This window comes from Antechinus flavipes, chromosome 2, assembly GCF_016432865.1.
Source record: "Antechinus flavipes isolate AdamAnt ecotype Samford, QLD, Australia chromosome 2, AdamAnt_v2, whole genome shotgun sequence".
In the NCBI taxonomy this organism is placed as follows: domain Eukaryota; kingdom Metazoa; phylum Chordata; class Mammalia; order Dasyuromorphia; family Dasyuridae; genus Antechinus; species Antechinus flavipes.
The window spans coordinates 356,322,110-356,340,826 of NC_067399.1; the positions used below are offsets into that span (position 1 = coordinate 356,322,110).

At 34.2% G+C, this 18,717-nt stretch overlaps 1 protein-coding gene across 2 annotated transcripts in view; it reads right to left on the reverse strand.

The window, feature by feature from the left end:
- TRIM9 (tripartite motif containing 9) overlaps positions 1-18,717 on the reverse strand; it is a 202,559-nt gene that overhangs the window by 90,920 nt on the left and 92,922 nt on the right. For both annotated transcript variants that reach the window (XM_051978098.1, XM_051978097.1), the window contains 2 exons: positions 6,308-6,418; positions 3,655-3,808 (listed from right to left, as the gene is read on the reverse strand). In XM_051978098.1, coding sequence (XP_051834058.1) covers positions 3,655-3,808; positions 6,308-6,418 — 265 coding nt within the window. The remainder of the gene's footprint in view (positions 1-3,654; positions 3,809-6,307; positions 6,419-18,717) is intronic.

Here is an 18,717-nt window from a genome sequence, read left to right on the forward strand (position 1 = left end):
CAAATCTTTCTAGATCTTTCTAAAATCAGCTTTTTCATTATTTTTTATAAAGAATAAATATTCCATTACTTTCATATACCACAATTTGTTCAGTCATTCCCCAATTTATGAGTGGATACTCATTTTCCAATTCTTTGCCACCACAAAAAAGAGCTGCTACAAAGATTTTTGCATATATGGGCCCTTCCACTTTTTTCTTATTTCCTTGGCATACTGACCTAGTAGTGGCATTGCTGGATCAAAGGGTATGCACAGTTTGATAAGTCTTTCGGTATAGTTACAAATTGTTCTCCAGAATAGTTATTATTTCACAACTTCACTGACTTGCATAACTCTTTAATGTCTTATTTAATGAAAGACATCTGAAATCACATACTGCTGCCAAATTCAGCTTATCATAATATATGGTTTTGGTTGAAGTATATAAAGAAAATGTGGTCTCACACAGAGACAGCCAAGTAACTTCCTGGAATTATTTTGAAAATAATTTTGTTCTCATATAGCCTTGAAAAAAGTCTAAGGGACCCTCCAAGGGATGTGGACCACACTTTAAGGAGCATTCTTCTAAAAATATATCATTCATTAAAAGACATAGGAAGAGGATCATAAGAATTTAGGGAAGCATTAGAAGACTTAGATGAATTGAAACAGAGTAAAGTAAATAAGAAAAAATAATATTATACATTGTAATAATGTGAATGGGGGAAAAAAGAACAAAATCTTAAACTGTGTGTTATGCAATTAAAATGTTCAAATTTGCACCAAAGAAGAAAAGAGAAAAAAATCTTTTCAGAGAAGAGAAACTATGGATATGGAACACTATATACAGTCATACTCAGTTTTATTGAACTGCTTTTCTCTTTTTTCCTTCTTTGTTGCAAAAAATAACTTGCTGGTTATGTGATATATCTATATATCCAGAACTGAAGTGGGGAGGTTAAAAACAGTTTTTTAAAAAAATACAAAAAGAAATATCTGTCACATAATACATGTTCAAGAACATGATCTATTTTGTCATTCAACATTTTTGGCTAACTATGCATTGGGATCAAAGTTATGTGTATGGTATGAAGAATTATGGCCATAAGCAAACTGAATCAAAATATTAATCTGTACCACAATGCAATGAGATCTATCCCAGGAATACAATTATTCAGGGTAATTAGCCTAGAATTTATGTCTCAGTTCAGGAGAAAGAAATGAGACAAAATTAAGTGGACAGTTAGGTGACTTGGTGGATAGAGCATTGGGCATGGAGTCAGAAAGATCTGATTTTAAATCTGCCCTCACTAGCTATGTGTTCCTGGACAAGTGACTTAATCTCTACTTGCCTTAATTCACTGGGAAAGAAATGGCAAACTTTGTCAAAGAACCTCCATAAAAGCCCAGAGTCAGAAACAACTGAATGACTGAACAATTACTGCCAAGGATTTTCCACTTCAAGAATACAATGCTTATATTGATCATTTTTTCACCTAAATAAATAAAAGTTTATGCTAGAAGTAGTCCAGTTGTAGTGTGATTAATTCAGACTCTGTTCTTTCCTAATGATAGTAATATTATGTCTTTTAAAAAGTCATTTATAAATACTCTGACACAGTAATAGGACTTGCTATGAAATAAGATTAAAATGCTCAAATTTCAGAGAGGACCATCAATTGATAATTTAAGAAATTGCTAGATAAAGCCATAATAATGACCTTATATTAAAAATGCCATCTTTTTAGCCTTCCATTACTTCATCTGAAACATGAGAAAGTTGGAGTGGATGTCTAAGCTCCTGATTTTTCTTTTTTGGCCTGTTAAAAATGATCTGTGTCACCTAAGATATCTTGACACTGCTTGAACTTCTGAACTCATCTCATTGCATTTATTGCTGGAATCATGAGTATTGTTATTACTATTATGATTATTTCCCTGATTGTAATAAGGACTTTTGTTTGCTTTGTATTCCTGTTTTAGCTAAAAATAGCACAAAATCTAAGTCTGTGATATCAAAATTATTTTGTTCATCACAATTGCTAATAGAATTGATTTAAATTTTCATTTAATAGACAGAAATGTTAGTGCTATTTGTAGCTCTTGATTATAATTGAAATAAAGCTTGGCAAGCAAAATAACCTAAAGTGCTCCACTAAGATATATTGAAGTGAGAAGGAAAATTGTTAATATATCTAAAGATCTTTACAATAAGTTAACTGAGAAACTGACTTCCTCTTTTGCATTTCTAGTGAACAAAAGAACAGATTTCATTAAAGGTGCCAATTTGATTATATTCTACTACATGTTAAAGTTGTTACATAAGATTTAATACTTTGTAAACCTATTGAGAACTGCCACAAAAGAGAATTTTTATAATTAATAGACTAAAATTATATATGTATATATATATGTATATTATATATACATATATATAGTAGGAAAATTTATTGGTATTTATAGTGACAGACTTCAATTAGCATTAGAATGAACTGATAGTGTATGATCACTGTTTTAAAATATGTCCCTTTATGTTATTTGGACAAAATAAATGTCACTTGTATTTAGACATATTAGTGAGGAGCTATATTTAGTTTTTCAAGTTTTTGCAAAAGTATTCAACTTTATAAGAAATTGTCCAGAGAAGAAGGTTCTTTGCAAAATTGTTAAGACAATATTGATGAAGAGTCCAGACCATTTCTCATTACCACAAAATGTACTAGTTTTCTCTAATGAAAATAAAATATGGCCTAGGAAAAATTCTTTAGGGATTATTCTGTGAAAAGTAGATGGAAGTGAATGGCATTGTTTTGGGGGTATAAAAAATGGATGTCATAATGAAGTTTGTAAACTCCTGGTTTATCTTAAATATCTCCTACCCACAAAGTTTATTTTGTTTCTATTTCTCTTTACCTTTAACTATTTTTTCCAATTTTCAAAGAAACTATTAAAATGTCTTGCCAAATATAGATTTGTAAATATTTCTCCATTTAATAAGTATGCTAACTTTTTGTCCCTGGGTTCAAGTTTTATTCTTTTCTGAAAAATATAGATAATTGGGTTATGGGGTTTTTTTGTCTTGCAATACTATGTTATAATGTGCTATCAGCTACCAAGATTATAATTCAAATCAAGCTCTTTTCAGAAATATAGTTACCCAAGGCATTTCCAATAGTCTTGGGATAGAAAATGCCATCTGCATCCAAAGAGAGAACTATGGAGTTTGAATGTCGATTGAAACATACCATTGTCATCATTTTTTTGTTTCCTTTTTTTCTCATGGTTTTTTTTTTCCATTTTGTTCTAATTTTTCTTTAACAACATGACAAAAAGGGAGAAAAACAATTTATTGAAAACTATCTTTACATGTAATTGGAAAAATAAAATATTATTGAAACAAAAAATATATAATCCAAAGGAGAAAGTGCCACATGTGGTAAATATCTATGTACCAGAGAGCCATATTAAACAATATAAAGCTGTACAACTTTATTATTTGACAAAATTAGACACAATGTGAATCTTCTTATAAGGGTGGACATATTAAGTTAATCTAAATCTAAATGTTTATCTTCCCAACAACCACTTGCTTTTAAGGTTATGATCTTCAAAACAATTTTGTAAGCAACAATATCCACATGATACTTTTTGACTTATTTGGATATAAATACTTACCTTTCATTTGTACAAAGTCAAGTTGGTGGATGGACTGCAGCAGAGGTGTGTTGTCTAGATTCAAATCAAAGTCTGTTGTCATCCTTGGCATAAGAGTCCCTTTTCCCCATTGATCCTCAGTCAAGTGCACTCTTCTAATGAGTGCATCAGAAATCTAATCACATTAAAGATTGTGTGAGAGATTACATGCCACACTGGAAATAGAATAGTTTCCAAAATGAGCTACAGCATTACCTTGAAAAAACTGAGATTATTCAAATAGTCTACCTAACCCCAAAATTTTCTTGATACATTTACAAATGTCCTTATATTTGGAGCTAAATTTACATATAGTCATAAACAAGATTGGTGCAAATGTTATCAGTATACTTGATGTATACGTTAAAGCACAAATTACTGGAATATGTGATTCTGATCTTACTGTTTTAATGGAACCAGTGTCACTGCAGTATGTAACCTACTCTATATGATTGACTACCTCATCTCTGCCTTATATTAATAAATGACATTGCACCTCTCTTGACAAGTGAACCTGATTAAATGTATTCTGCAAAATATGATTTCTAAAGTCTTAAAGTCAAAGTCTATGAAGTGATAGTCATTTATTAGACCAGAAGCCAAACACTTAAAAGACTTAATTTCTTGAAATACTGTCCTAGACTCCCATTATCCTTATTGGTATTTTCCTCCCACCACCCAGTATAGATAGATCTGACTTTATCCATGCCTCACTTCTCTTTAAGGCTTTCTTCTTATGAAATTACTCACTGTCTTTACATATGTGTGTGTCTCTCTCTCTCTCTCTCTCTCTCTCACACACACACACACACACCCTTTGCCTTTTATGGGAAGATTATTCAAATTAATCACATCACTTAATTCTATTCATCCTCTCTGTACTTTTCTAAATCAAAATGCCCCCTGACCAAAACTCTCATATATAGTATCTTTTTAAAATAATAAATGTGGGAACCATTAGTTATTCAACAAGCAATTATTAAACACTTACCATGCTACATATTTTGCTAAAAGAATATATAATAAAGGTCTCTGAGGAAAGAGAAGCCCTATTCCTATTCCCCCATGCTAGAAGCATATTGATTTGAAGCCACCTTCTTGAGTATACAGAGACAAATATAAAGAGATAATTGTCAATTACCTTGTATTTTCTCTGTGTGTATAAGTATATGTACATATAATATTTCCTCATATGTTTGCATATGTTCTTTTCCACACATGACACTTCTGGACCTCTGTCTCTGCAATTTCTACTCTAAATAAATACATATTTATATAGTTGGATACAGAATTGCTGGTTTCCTTAAAAATTCTTTTTAACTTTCTGTAGCAGATATTTCCATGTCCATAGATGCAAAATTACTCTGAATTTGCTTAATATGCATCTTGCATGTACCTCTTCTTCATCCTAATTTAAGTTCTTTGAGGTTAAACTTTTTCACTTTTATATTCGTTATCTCTGGTGCATAAAACAATGCTAGCACATAGTAAGTAATAAGGCTCAATTGATTGATTGATTGGCTTTGGAAAATGCAATTGCACTATGTCAATGTGAATTATTAATAAGTATAACTACTTTATATAGGTGTTCTAAAATGACTCTACTCAGAGGTACATAGCACAAATATTACTCAGTGTTCTCTTTTTATTAATGATCAAAGTGAAACATATAAGAAAGGGGAAAGAATAAGCATGTATAAGTGCTAAGTACCAGGCACTGTGCAAAGAACTTTGCAGATATTATCTCATCTGATCTTCGCAACAAATCTGTGGGGATAATTGTTGTCACTGTCCCCATTCGAAAACTGAGGAAACTAAGGCAAAAAGACGTCAAGTGTCTTACTTAAAGGTCACAAAATCAGTAAATGTCTAAGATTGTATTTGAGCTCAGTTTTTCCTGCCTACTGGCCCAGTGCTCTTTCCACTATGCTACTTAGCTACCTCTAATTAGGAAAGAGGAGTTAAATTACTTCCCAAGGGTCACATAACTAGCTATGACTAAATGTGTGACTTGAAGCCAATTTACTTATTCTCAACACTCATTCCATGATATTTCAATTATGATATCTCTCTAATAATTTCCCTGCTATTACTTATGAAACTCAATTTATTGATTGAGCAGAAAGTTGACACAGAGAAAGTCAATTATAGTGCAGTTTGGATTTTTCCATTGACAAAATGGATGTTACATACACTGATATAAAACTAACCAATTCTTCTAAAAAGAAACCTCTCTGTTCTTGTAATCTATGATTCAAATTATTTATTGTTACCTCAGTTTCTTCATATCTAAAATAAAAGAGTTACATAAGATAAACTCTAAAACCCCTATAATTTCTGAAATATGATTCCAAAAGGCTGTAAGTTTGAATGAATGAAGGCTAATGAGGTTTTTTTTTCTTTTTTCAATGAAACTGAGCAAATATCACTCCATATAACATTCTTTACAAATCATACCATTTGGCAATGATTTTCTGGTAGTTGAGTGACTTCATGGCAGGACAGTTACTAAGTGTGAATGAATTAAAGTGGGTTATATGATATATTTCTTTAGTTGGATTAGATGGAACTTGGATCCCTAGGCCCAGTCCCATGGGACACTTAGAATCTAAAAACAAAAGAAGCACGCACTCACCTGCAAAAACCCACTGGGGTCATTTTCCTTGATAACCTCCAGGCAATACTCCATGAGACCAGTAGTTTGCCGCAATTTTACTGTACAGTGAGATATCTGATCTCGTACAACCTATAAAGCAAATTAATGTTACAAAATAGTTAAAACTACAGTAGACTCAGCACTGAAGTATGGGGACTTTTGCATTTCTCCCCTCAAAAATTTTGATTTAGTGTTTAGTTTTTACTATCAGTCCCAAGTGACTAGCAAGGAAGGACAAATTGGAAATCTCTGGCTACTTATTTCATTTATTAAGGGAAAGTGCACCAAAAAAGACTAAGACATGTTTTCTGCTCAATCAGAACTCAAGTCATATGAAGCAGCTTGGGAGCACAATTTAGCTCTGCATTGTAGTCCCCCCACCATTCCTATTCATACTCCATGGAATGTACTTTCAATACAACCTTCTTTTTTTAAAAAAATTTTTTAAATTTTAATATATTTTATTTTATAATAATTTTATATTGACAGAATCCATGCCAGGGTAATTTTTTTTACAACATTATCCCTTGCACTCTTTTCTGTTCCGATTTTTCCCCTCTCTCCCTCTACCCCCTTCCCTAGATGTTAGATATGTTGCAGTATATCCTAGATACAATATATGTTTGCAGAACAGAACAGTTCTCTTGTTGCACAGGGAGAATTGGATTCAGAAGGTAAAAATAACCCAGGAAGAAAAACAAAGATGCGGATAGTTCACATTCATTTCTCAATGTTCTTTCTTTGAGTGTAACTGCTTCTGTCCATCATTTATCAATTGAAACTGAGTTAGATCTCTTTGTCAAAGAAATCCACTTCCATCAGAATACATCCTCATACAATATTGTTGTCAAAGTGTATAATGATCTCCTGGTTCTGCTCATTTCACTTAGCATCAGTTCATGTAAGTCTCGCCAGTCCTCTCTGTATTCATCCTGCTGGTCATTTCTTACAGAACAATAATATTCCATAACATTCATATACCACAATTTACCCAGCCATTCTCCAATTGATGGGCATCCATTCATTTTCCAGTTTCTAGCCACTACAAACAGGGCTGCCACAAACATTTTGGCACATACAGGTCCCTTTCCCTTCTTTAGTAGTTCTTTGGGATATAAGCCCAATAGAAACACTGCTGGATCAAAGGGTATGCACAATTTCATAACTTTTTGGGCATAATTCCAGATTGCTCTCCAGAATGGTTGGATTCGTTCACAACTCCACCAACAATGCATCAGTGTCCCAGTATTCCCACATCCCCTCCAACATTCATCATTATTTTTTCCTGTCATCTTAGCCACTCTGACAGGTGTGTAGTGGTATCTCAGAGATGTCTTAATTTGCATTTCCCTGATCAATAATGATTTGGAACACTCTTTCATATGAGTGGTAATAGTTTCAATTTCATCCTCTGAAAATTGTCTGTTCATATCCTTTGACCATTTATCAATTGGAGAATGACTTGATTTCTTATAAATTTAAGTCAGTTCTCTATATATTTAGGAAATGAGGCCTTTATCAGAACCTTTAACTGTGAAGATGTTTTCCCAGTTTGTTGCTTCCCTTCTAATCTTGTTTCCATTAGTTTTGTTTGTACAAAGGCTTTTTAATTTGATGTAACCAAAATTTTCTATTTTGTGATCAGTAATGGTCTCTAGTTCATCTTTGGTCACAAATTTCTTTTTCCTCCACAAGTCTGAGAGATAAACTATCCTATGTTCCTCTAATTTATTTATAATCTCGTTCTTTATGCCTAGGTCATGGACCCATTTTGATCTTATCTTGGTATATGGTGTTAAGTGTGGGTCCTTGCCTAATTTCTGCCATACTAATTTCCAGTTATCACAGCAGTTTTTATCAAATAATGAATTCTTATCCCAGAAGTTAGGATCTTTGGGTTTGTCAAACACTAGATTGCTATAGTTGACTATTCTGTCTTGTGAACCTAACCTTTTCCACTGATCAACTAATCTATTTCTTAGCCAATACCAAATGGTTTTGGTGACTCACCACTTGAGAGTTGAAATGTGGGGTTCTTGTTCTTCTTTAAAATATTATAAAAGTTCTCTCTGGGTGCCTTCCCTGGAATCAGGATTTTGTCGATCCCTGTTCGGACGCCAAAATGTGGTGAGCTTTTTCTTCTCAAAACTCAGCCAGGTGATAAAAGTTCAGATCTTTTATTATCTCCAATATAGCCCGGTTAGCTTAGAGGCCTATTTCTCTGCTTGGTTCCAAGAGCTCCCTCCGAATGTCGCCAAATCCAAAGATTTTGTCCTTTAGCCTCTGCCTCTGCTTTCTTCAGCCTCCAACCAGCACAGAGATGGAATGAATCTCTTGTCTCCTTCACTTGGGGCTCGGCTAGCTTTCTGGTGAGTCTTTCAGACCAGCTTGGTCTCAGTGGGGGAAGTGCAGGAGCCCAACCACCAACTCCTCTCCAATGCAACTGAACTCTCTTCTGTGACCAGCCAGCCAAGTGGAAAATATTCTGTCTTGCCTTGCCTCAGAGAGAGGGCTTCTGGTGTAATTCCGCTATCTTTATTATATAATTTTAGATCAGGTACAGCTAGACTACCTTCATTTGATTTTTTTTTCATTAATTCCCTTGAGATTCTCGACTTTTTATTGTTCCATATGAATTTTGTTGTTATTTTTTTCTAGATCATTAAAATATTTTCTTGGAAGTCTGATTGGTATAGCACTAAATAAATAGATTAGTTTAGGGAGTATTGTCATCTTTATTATATTCGCTCGGCCTATCCAAGAGCACTTACTATTTTTCAAATTATTTAAGTCTGACTTTATTTGTGTGGAGACTATTTTGTAATTTTGCTCATATAATTCCTGACTTTCCTTTGGTAGATAGATTCCCAAATATTTTATGCTATCAACAGTTATTCTGAATGGAATTTCTCTTTGTATCTCTTGCTGTTGGATTTTGTTGGTGATGTATAAGAATGCTGAGGATTTATGGAGATTTATTTTGTATCCAGCTACTTTGCTAAAATTATGAATTATCTCTAATAGCTTTTTAGTAGAATCTCTGGGGTTCTCTAGGTATACCATCATATCATCTGCAAAGAATGATAGTTTGGTTTCCTCATTGCCTACTCTAATTCCTTTAATATCTTTCTCGACTCTTATTGAAGAGGCTAGTGTTTCTAATGCGATATTAAATAATAATGGTGATAGTGGGCAACCTTGCTTCACTCCTGATCTTACTGGGAAAGGTTCCAGTTTTTCCCCATTGCATATGATGCTTACTGAAGGTTTTAAATATATGCTCCTGACTATTTTAAGGGAAAGTCCTTTTATTCCTATGCTCTCAAGTGTTTTTATTAGGAATGGCTGTTGGATTTTATCAAATGCTTTTTCTGCATCTATTGAGATGATCATATGGTTTTTATTTGTTTGGTTATTGATATAGTCAATTATGCTAATAGTTTTCCTAATTTTGAACCAGCCCTGCATTCCTGGTATCAATCCTACTTGGTCATAGTGTATTATCCTGGGGATGATTTTCTGTAATCTTTTTGCTAATATTTTCTTTAAGATTTTAGCATCAATATTCATTAGAGAGATTGGTCTATAATTTTCTTTCTCTGTTTTCAGCCTACCTGGTTTAGGTATCAGTACCATGTCTGTGTCATAAAAGGAGTTTGGTAGGACTCCTTCAATCCCTACTTTTTCAAATAGTTTATATAGCATTGGAGTTAATTGTTCTTTAAATGTTTGATAGAATTCACATGTAAATCCATCTGGTCCTGGGGATTTTTTCTTAGGGAGTTGATTGATAGTTTGTTCTATTTCTTTTTCTGAGATGGGAGTGTTTAGGATATTTACTTCTTCCTCTGTTAGTTTGGGCAAGCTATATTTTTGGAGGTATTCTTCTAGTTCATTTAAGTTGTCAAATTTATTGGCGTAAAGTTGGGCAAAGTAACTCCTAATTATTGCTCTAATTTCCTCTTCATTAGTGGCGAGTTCTCTCTTTTCATTTTTAAGACTAACAATTTGATTTTCCTCTTTCCTTTTTTAAATCAGATTTACCAAGGGTTTGTCTATTTTGTTGGTTTTTTCATAGAACCAACTCTTAGTTTTATTAATTAATTCAATAGTTTTTTTTTTTTACTTTCGATTTTATTGATCTCTCCTTTTATTTTTAGAATTTCAAGTTCAGTGTTTGACTGGGGGTTTTTAATTTGTTCCTTTTCAAGCATTTTTAATTGCAAACCCAATTCATTGACCTTCTCTTTCTCTATTTTATACAAATAGGCCTCTAGAGATATGAAATTTCCCCTTATTACTGCTTTGGCTGCATCCCATACATTTTGGTATGATGTCTCATTATTATCGTTTTCTTGGGTGAAGTTATTAATTATGTCTATGATTTGCTTTTTCACCCAATTATTCTTTAGTATGAGATTATTTAGTTTCCAATTATTTTTTGGTCTACTTCCCCCTGGCTTTTTGTTGAATGTAATTTTCATTGCATTGTGGTCTGAAAAGGATGCATTTATTATTTCTGCCTTACTGCATTTGAGTTTGAGGTTTTTATGTCCTAATATATGGTCAATTTTTGCATAGGTTCCATGAACTGCTGAAAATAAAGTGTACTCCTTTCTGTCTCCATTACATTTTCTCCAGAGATCTATCATATCTAACTTTTCTAGTATTCTATTCAAAGAGGTATTCTTTGACTTCTTTCTTATTTATATTGTGGTTTGATTTATCTTATTCTGAGAGTGCAAGGTTAAGATCTCCCACTATTATAGTTTTGCTGTCTATTTCTTCTTGCAGCTCTCTTAATTTTTCTTTTAAGAATTTAGATGCTACACCACTTGGTGCATATATGTTTAATATAGATAGTGCTTCATTATCCATGCTACCCTTTAGCAAGATATAGTGCCCTTCCTTATCTCTTTCAATTAGATCAATTTTTGCTTTAGCTTGACCTGAGATCAGGATGGCTACCCCTGCTTTTTTGACTTCACCTGAAGCATAATAGATTTTGCTCCAACCTTTTACCTTCAACCTGCATGTATCTCCCCGCTTCAGGTGTGTTTCCTGTAAACAACATATTGTAGGATTCTGGCTTTTAATCCATTCTGCTAATCACTTCCTCTTTATGGGAGAGTTTACCCCGTTCACATTTATGGTTAAAATGACCAATTCTGTATTACTTGCCATTTTGTTAACCCCAGTTTATGCTTTTCTCCCTTCTTTCTCCCTTACCCCCCTTCCCAGTATTAAGCTTGTGAGCACCACTTGCTTCTCACAGCCCTCCCTTTTTAGTATCCCTCCCCCTGCCTTAGAGTTCCTCCCCCTATGTTACCCCTTTCCCTCCCAGTTTCCGTATTCCCTTCCACTTAGCTTATTCCTTCCTTTTTCACTTTTCCCTTCTCACTTTTCAATGAGGTGGGAGAAGTTTCACCCATAGATTGAATATGTCTAAAATTTTTCTCTTAAAGCCAATTCTGAAGGCAGTAAGATACCCACTATATTCATCCCCCTCCATTCTTTCTCTCAGATATAATAGGTTTCCTTTGCCTTTCATGAGATGTAGTACCCCCACTTTACCCTTTTTCTGGTACAATGTCCTTTCCACATCTAGTTTCTAGAACAAGGTATACATGTATTCTTTATACATCTTTATAGCCGAAATATAGTTCCCAAGATTAATCTTTACCTTTTTAGATTTCTCTTGAGTTCTATATTTGTAGATCAAACTTTTGTTAAGTTCTGGCTTTTTCATCAAAAATAGGTGAAATTCGCTTACTTCGTTGAATGTCCATCTTCTTCCCTGGAAAAAAGATACTCATTCTAGCTGGGTAAGTTATTTTTGGTTGCATACCAAGTTCCTTAGCCTTTCAGAATATCATATTCCAGGCCCTTCAATCCTTTAATGTGGATGCTGCTAGATCCTGGGTGATCCTTATTGTGGCTCCTCGACACTTGAATTGGGTTTTTCTAGCCACTTGCAATATTTTTTCCTTTGCCTGAGGGTTCTGGCATTTGGCCACTATATTCCTTGGTGTTTTGATTTTAGGATCCCTTTCAGTAGGTGATCAATGAATTCTTTCAATGTCTATTTTACCCTCTGTTTCTATGACTTCTGGGCAGTTCTTTTTGATAATTTCCTGGAAAATAGTGTCCAGGCTCTTTTTTTCATCATGTTTTTCTGGGAGTCCAATGATTCTCAGATTGTCTCTCCTGGATCTGTTTTCCAGGTCTGTTGTTTTCCCCAGAAGCTATTTCACATTCTTTTCCATAGTTTGATTTTTTTGGATTTGCTTGACTGATTCTTCTTGTCTCCTCGAGTCATTCAATTCCAATTGTTCAATTCTGATTTTCAATGAAGTATTTTCTTCACTCATCTTTTTAAAATCTTTTTCTAATTGTCCAATTGAGTTCTTTTGTTCTATGGAATTTCTTTCTATTTTGCCAACTTTGTTTTTTAGAGAGCTATTTTCTGTTTCCACTTCACTAATCCTATTTTTCAAGGATTTTATTTCTTTATCCAGTCTCTCTTTAAGTGAGTGGGATGACTTCTCCAGCCTCTCTTGCCAAGCCTCCCTCTCCTTTTCCCATTTTTCTTCTAGCTCTCTTGTGAGAGCCTTTTTAATTTCTTCTATGAGGTTCATCTGTGCTGAAGAACAGATGATCTCCTCCTTTGGGGATTCACCTGGAGACAGTCTGTTTTTAGTCTCCTCAGGATTTAGTGTCTCCTCTCTATCTGTATAGAAGCTGTCAAGGGTTAAAGTCCTCTTCAATTTTTTGCTCATTTTGTCAAAGAATCAAAGATAAACTAGCAAAGAAAAAAAAGAAAAAAACCCTAACTGGAGTCTTTCTTTGGGGGAGGGGCTGGGTAGTGTTACCAAGCTTCCTCTACAGACTGCGGGGGCAGCAGCGAGGCACTAGCAGGACTGTGCTGCGCCTGTGCTCTGAGACTCCAAGAGCGTGCTGAGACCCTGCGGGGGAGGGGTGGCCAGGTCGCGGAGAGACTCCAGCTGTTCAGGGTTGTATTCTTCGGCCCCCAGGGTTTTTAGCTTCTCTGCTGCCAGGGCAAAGTATCCAGGCCTGTAGCAAAGCTCCCCTCGCAGAGACTGCTGCAATCACACCCCACCCCCTCTCCAGTCTGCTCCTGTGCTCTCACTGCCGCTGCCTTCAGCCTGTGCCCGATCTAAAACCGTCCCCGCCCTCGAGCAAAAACAGACCTTTCCTGGTGAATCTCAAGGATGGCTTCTCTTGGTAACTATTTGTGGGGTTTTTTTTCAGTCAAGCATTAATTCAGAGGCTTGTAATGAATTGGATAGTGAGAGAAAACATGGAGCTTACACACCTGTGTGCCTTCTCTCCACTATCTTGGCCAGAAGTCCAATACAACCTTCTAACATTTATTGATTAGAAAAAGAAAAAGATGAATATTTGTTGATTCTCTTTCTACCTATACTTTTTTTTACATCTGTATCTTTTCCAGTTATTGTTTAAATCGAATCCAATAAGAAGCAGGAACTTTAATCATATATAATATCAATTTCAATAACTAGAAGCTATCATTGCTATTACTTACATTAATATTTAATATCTATTCCTGGGTAGTGTTTATTGGAAAGAAGTTGAGAATACACAGCTAAAAGCATAGGGAAAACTAAATTTAACCTTTTACTATTAGTAAATAATTAAAATATTCTTGTGACACTTTGGCTATAATTTTGAGCTATGACTAGTAGGACTATATCCAAAAGTTAGGAGAATCAAGAATAATAGTCATTGTAGGTAAAGATGGCCATTGCTCACAGCTAAAATATTGTGAATAATTACTTAAAATAAAAGTAACCACTATACGTTCCATTTCTCTCTTTTGAATACACACACACACACACACACACACTCTCTCTCTCTCTCTCTCACTTTGGCACTCCTTTAGCTTCTGAGGAATGTCAGTCTTTTATTTCTTGAGTCAGTTTTTATCACATAATGTTACTATTAACAGAAGAGGACAGAATTTTAGTTAACCAAAATTTGCAGGATAAAATGACCCTCTGAGTCCCAAATAATGAAAGGAAAGAAAATTTTTCATAATAACATGGTTGATTGTTTGAAGCCCTTTATTTTTAAAGAGAATGAAAGTGACATCACTAGGTTAGAATCAAGATATGGTATATGCACTGATCACATCAATACTAGTCTTACATACTTTAATTTGATGATTTCATTTCTGTCGTCATCTTGCTTTTGGGCCTCCACTTTTATTGAATACAAATATTTAGCTTGGAGTTGATAAGTCTATGATCAAGTTCAGCATGCTGAATCACACATCACTTCCATTACTGTCCTGTTCTGTCTGTCTCTTCTCCTTACAATGACATAGTCTATTAAATACCATTGTTCACTATGAAGGTACAGCCACAAAGTTTTACCGTGTTTAGGTAAATGGAAGACAGTGTGGATGATGAAATCATGATACACGAGTCTCCAGTAATAAGTGATGATTGCTAGTGCTTTGTTTAACTTCATTTCTCCCAAGGATTCCCTCTCATGTTTAGTAGTTTGTCCCTATTCTTACATTAGAGTCCCAGAATTATAAGCTTTATCCTCTTTTGGCATAATGATGAAGAGGGTCTTCAAGTCTTCACAAAATTTTTTCTTTAACATCATTAAAGTTTATCATGGTTAAAACATATGTTGTAATGATGATGGCTGTCATAAATCTGGTATTGGTAAGCATACAAGCAAAATATATGCCAGCTTCACTGTACTTCCTTTCACTATTTTTTTTTAATTTAATTTTATTTAATAATAACTTTGTATTGACAGAACCCATGCCAGGATAATTTTTACACAGCATTATCCCTTGCAATCACTTATGTTTCGTTTTTTCCCCTCCCTCCCTCCTCGCCCCCCCCCCCAAGATGGCAAGCAGTCCCATGTTAAATATGTTGCAGTATACAATATTAGATACAATACATATTTGCAGAACCAAACAGTTCTCCCGCTGCACAGGGAGAATTGGATTCAGAAGGTAAAAATAACTCGGGAAGAAAATCAAAAATGCAAATAGTTCACATTCATTTCCCAGTATTCCTTCTTTGGGTGTAGCTGTTTCTGTCCATCATTTATCCAATGAAACTCAGTTAAGTCTCTTTGTCAGAGAAATCCACTTCCATCAGAATACATCCTCATACAATATCGTTGTCGAAGTGTATAATGATCTCCTGGTTCTGCTCATCTCACTTAGCATCAGTCCATTTAGGTCTCTCCAAGCCTCTCTGTATTCATCCTGCTGGTCATTCCTTACAGAGCAATAATATTCCATAACATTCATATGCCACAATTTACCCAGCCATTCTCCAATTGATGGGCATCCATTCATTTTCCAGTTTCTAGCCACTACAAACAGGGCTGCCACAAACATTTTGGCACATACAGGTCCCTTTCCCTTCTTTAGTAGTTCTTTGGGATATAAGCCTAATAGAAACACTGCTGGATCAAAGGGTATGCACAATTTCATAACTTTTTGGGCATAATTCCAGATTGCTCTCCAGAATGGTTGGATTCGTTCACAATTCCACCAACAATGCATCAGTGTCCCAGTATTCCCGCATCCCCTCCAACATTCATCATTACTATTTCCTGTCATCTTAGCCAATCTGACAGGTGTGTAGTGATATCTCAGAGTTGTCTTAATTTGCATTTCTCTGATCAATAATGATTTGGAACACTCTTTCATGTGAGTGGTAATAGTTTCAATTTCTTCATCTGAAAATTGTCTGTTCATATCCTTTGACCATTTATCAATTGATTTTTTATAAATTTGAGTCAGTTCTCTATATATTTTGGAAATAAGGCCTTTATCAGAACCTTTAATTGTAAAAATGTTTTCCCAGTTTGTTGCTTCCCTACTAATCTTGTTTGCATTCGTTCTGTTTGTACAAAGGCTTTTTAATTTGATATAATCAAAATTTTCTATTTTGTGATCAGTAATGGTCTCTAGTTCATCTTTGGTCACAAATTTCTTTCTCCTCCACAAGTCTGAGAGATAAACAATCCTATGTTCCTCTAATTTATTTATAATCTCATTCTTTATGCCTAGATCATGGACCCATTTTGATCTTATCTTGGTATGTGGTGTTAAGTGTGGGTCCTTGCCTAATTTCTGCCATACTAATTTCCAGTTATCCCAGCAGTTTTTATCAAATAATGAAATCTTATCCCAAAAGTTAGAATCTTTGGGTTTGTCAAACACTAGATTGCTATAGTTGACTATTCTGTCTTGTGAACCTAACCTTTTCCATTGATCAACTAATCTATTTCTAAGCCAATACCAAATGGTTTTGGTGACTGCTGCTTTATAATATAATTTTAGATCAGGTACAGCTAGACCACCTTCATTTGATTTTTTTTTCATTAATTCCCTTGAGATTCTCGACTTTTTATTGTTCCATATGAATTTTGTTGTTATTTTTTCTAAATCATTAAAATATTTTCTTGGAAGTCTGATTGGTATAGCACTAAATAAATAGATTAGTTTAGGGAGTATTGTCATCTTTATTATATTCGCTCGGCCTATCCAAGAGCACTTAATACTTTTCAAATTATTTAAGTCTGACTTTATTTGTGTGAAAACTTTTTTGTAATTTTGCTCATATAATTCCTGACTTTCCTTTGGTAGGTAGATTCCCAAATATTTTATGCTATCAACAGTTATTTTGAATGGAATTTCTCTTTGTATCTCTTGCTCTTGGATTTTGTTGGTGGTGTATAAGAATGCTGAGGATTTATGGGGATTTATTTTGTATCCTGCTACTTTGCTAAAATTATGAATTATTTCTAATAGCTTTTTAGTAGAATCTCTGGGGTTTTCTAGGTATACCATCATATCATCTGCAAAGAGTGATAGTTTGGTTTCCTCATTGCCTACTCTAATTCCTTTAATCTCTTTCTCGACTCTTATTGAAGAGGCTAGTGTTTCTAATACAATATTGAATAATAATGGTGATAGTGGGCAACCTTGTTTTACTCCAGATCTTACTGGAAAAGGTTCCAGTTTTTCCCCATTGCATATGATGCTTACTGAAGGTTTAAAATATATGCTCCTAACTATTTTAAGGAAAGTCCTTTTATTCCTATGCTCTCAAGTGTTTTTATTAGGAATGGCTGTTGGATTTTATCAAATGCTTTTTCTGCATCTATTGAGATGATCATATGGTTTTTGTTTTTCCCCATTGCATATGATGCTTACTGAAGGTTTAAAATATATGTTCCTAACTATTTTAAGGGAAAGTCCTTTTATTCCTATGCTCTCAAGTGTTTTTATTAGGAATGGCTGTTGGATTTTATCAAATGCTTTTTCTGCATCTATTGAGATGATCATATGGTTTTTGTTTGTTTGGTTGTTGATATAGTCAATTATGTTAATAGTTTTCCTAATATTGAACCAGCCCTGCATTCCTGGTATAAATCCTACTTGGTCATAGTGTATTATCCTGGGGATGATTTTCTGTAATCTTTTTGCTAATATTTTCTTTAAGATTTTAGCATCAATATTCATTAGAGAGATTGGTCTATAATTTTCTTTCTCTGTTTTCAGCCTACCTGGTTTAGGTATCAGTACCATGTCTGTGTCATAAAAGGAGTTTGGTAGGACTCCTTCAATCCCTACTTTTTCAAATAGTTTATATAGCATTGGAGTTAATTGTTCTTTAAATGTTTGATAGAATTCACATGTAAATCCATCTGGTCCTGGGGATTTTTTCTTAGGGAGTTGATTGATAGTTTGTTCTATTTCTTTTTCTGAGATGGGAGTGTTTAGGATATTTACTTCTTCCTCTGTTAGTTTGGGCAAGCTATATTTTTGGAGGTATTCTTCTAGTTCATTTAAGTTGTCAAATTTATTGGCGTAAAGTTGGGCAAAGTAACTCCTAATTATTGCTCTAATTTCCTCTTCATTAGTGGCGAGTTCTCTCTTTTCATTTTTAAGACTAACAATTTGATTTTCCTCTTTCCTTTTTTAAATCAGATTTACAAAGGGTTTGTCTATTTTGTTGGTTTTTTCATAGAACCAACTCTTAGTTTTATTAATTAATTCAATAGTTTTTTTACTTTCAATTTTATTGATCTCTCCTTTTATTTTTTGAATTTCAAGTTTAGTGTTTGATTGGGGGTTTTTAATTTGTTCCTTTTCTAGCATTTTTAATTGCAAGCCCAATTCATTGACCTTCTCTTTCTCTATTTTATACAAATAGGCCTCTAGAGATATGAGATTTCCCCTTATTACCGCTTTGGCTGCATCCCATACATTTTGGTATGATGTCTCATTATTATCGTTTTCTTGGATGAAGTTATTAATTATGTCTATAATTTGCTGTTTCACCCAATCATTCTTTAGTATG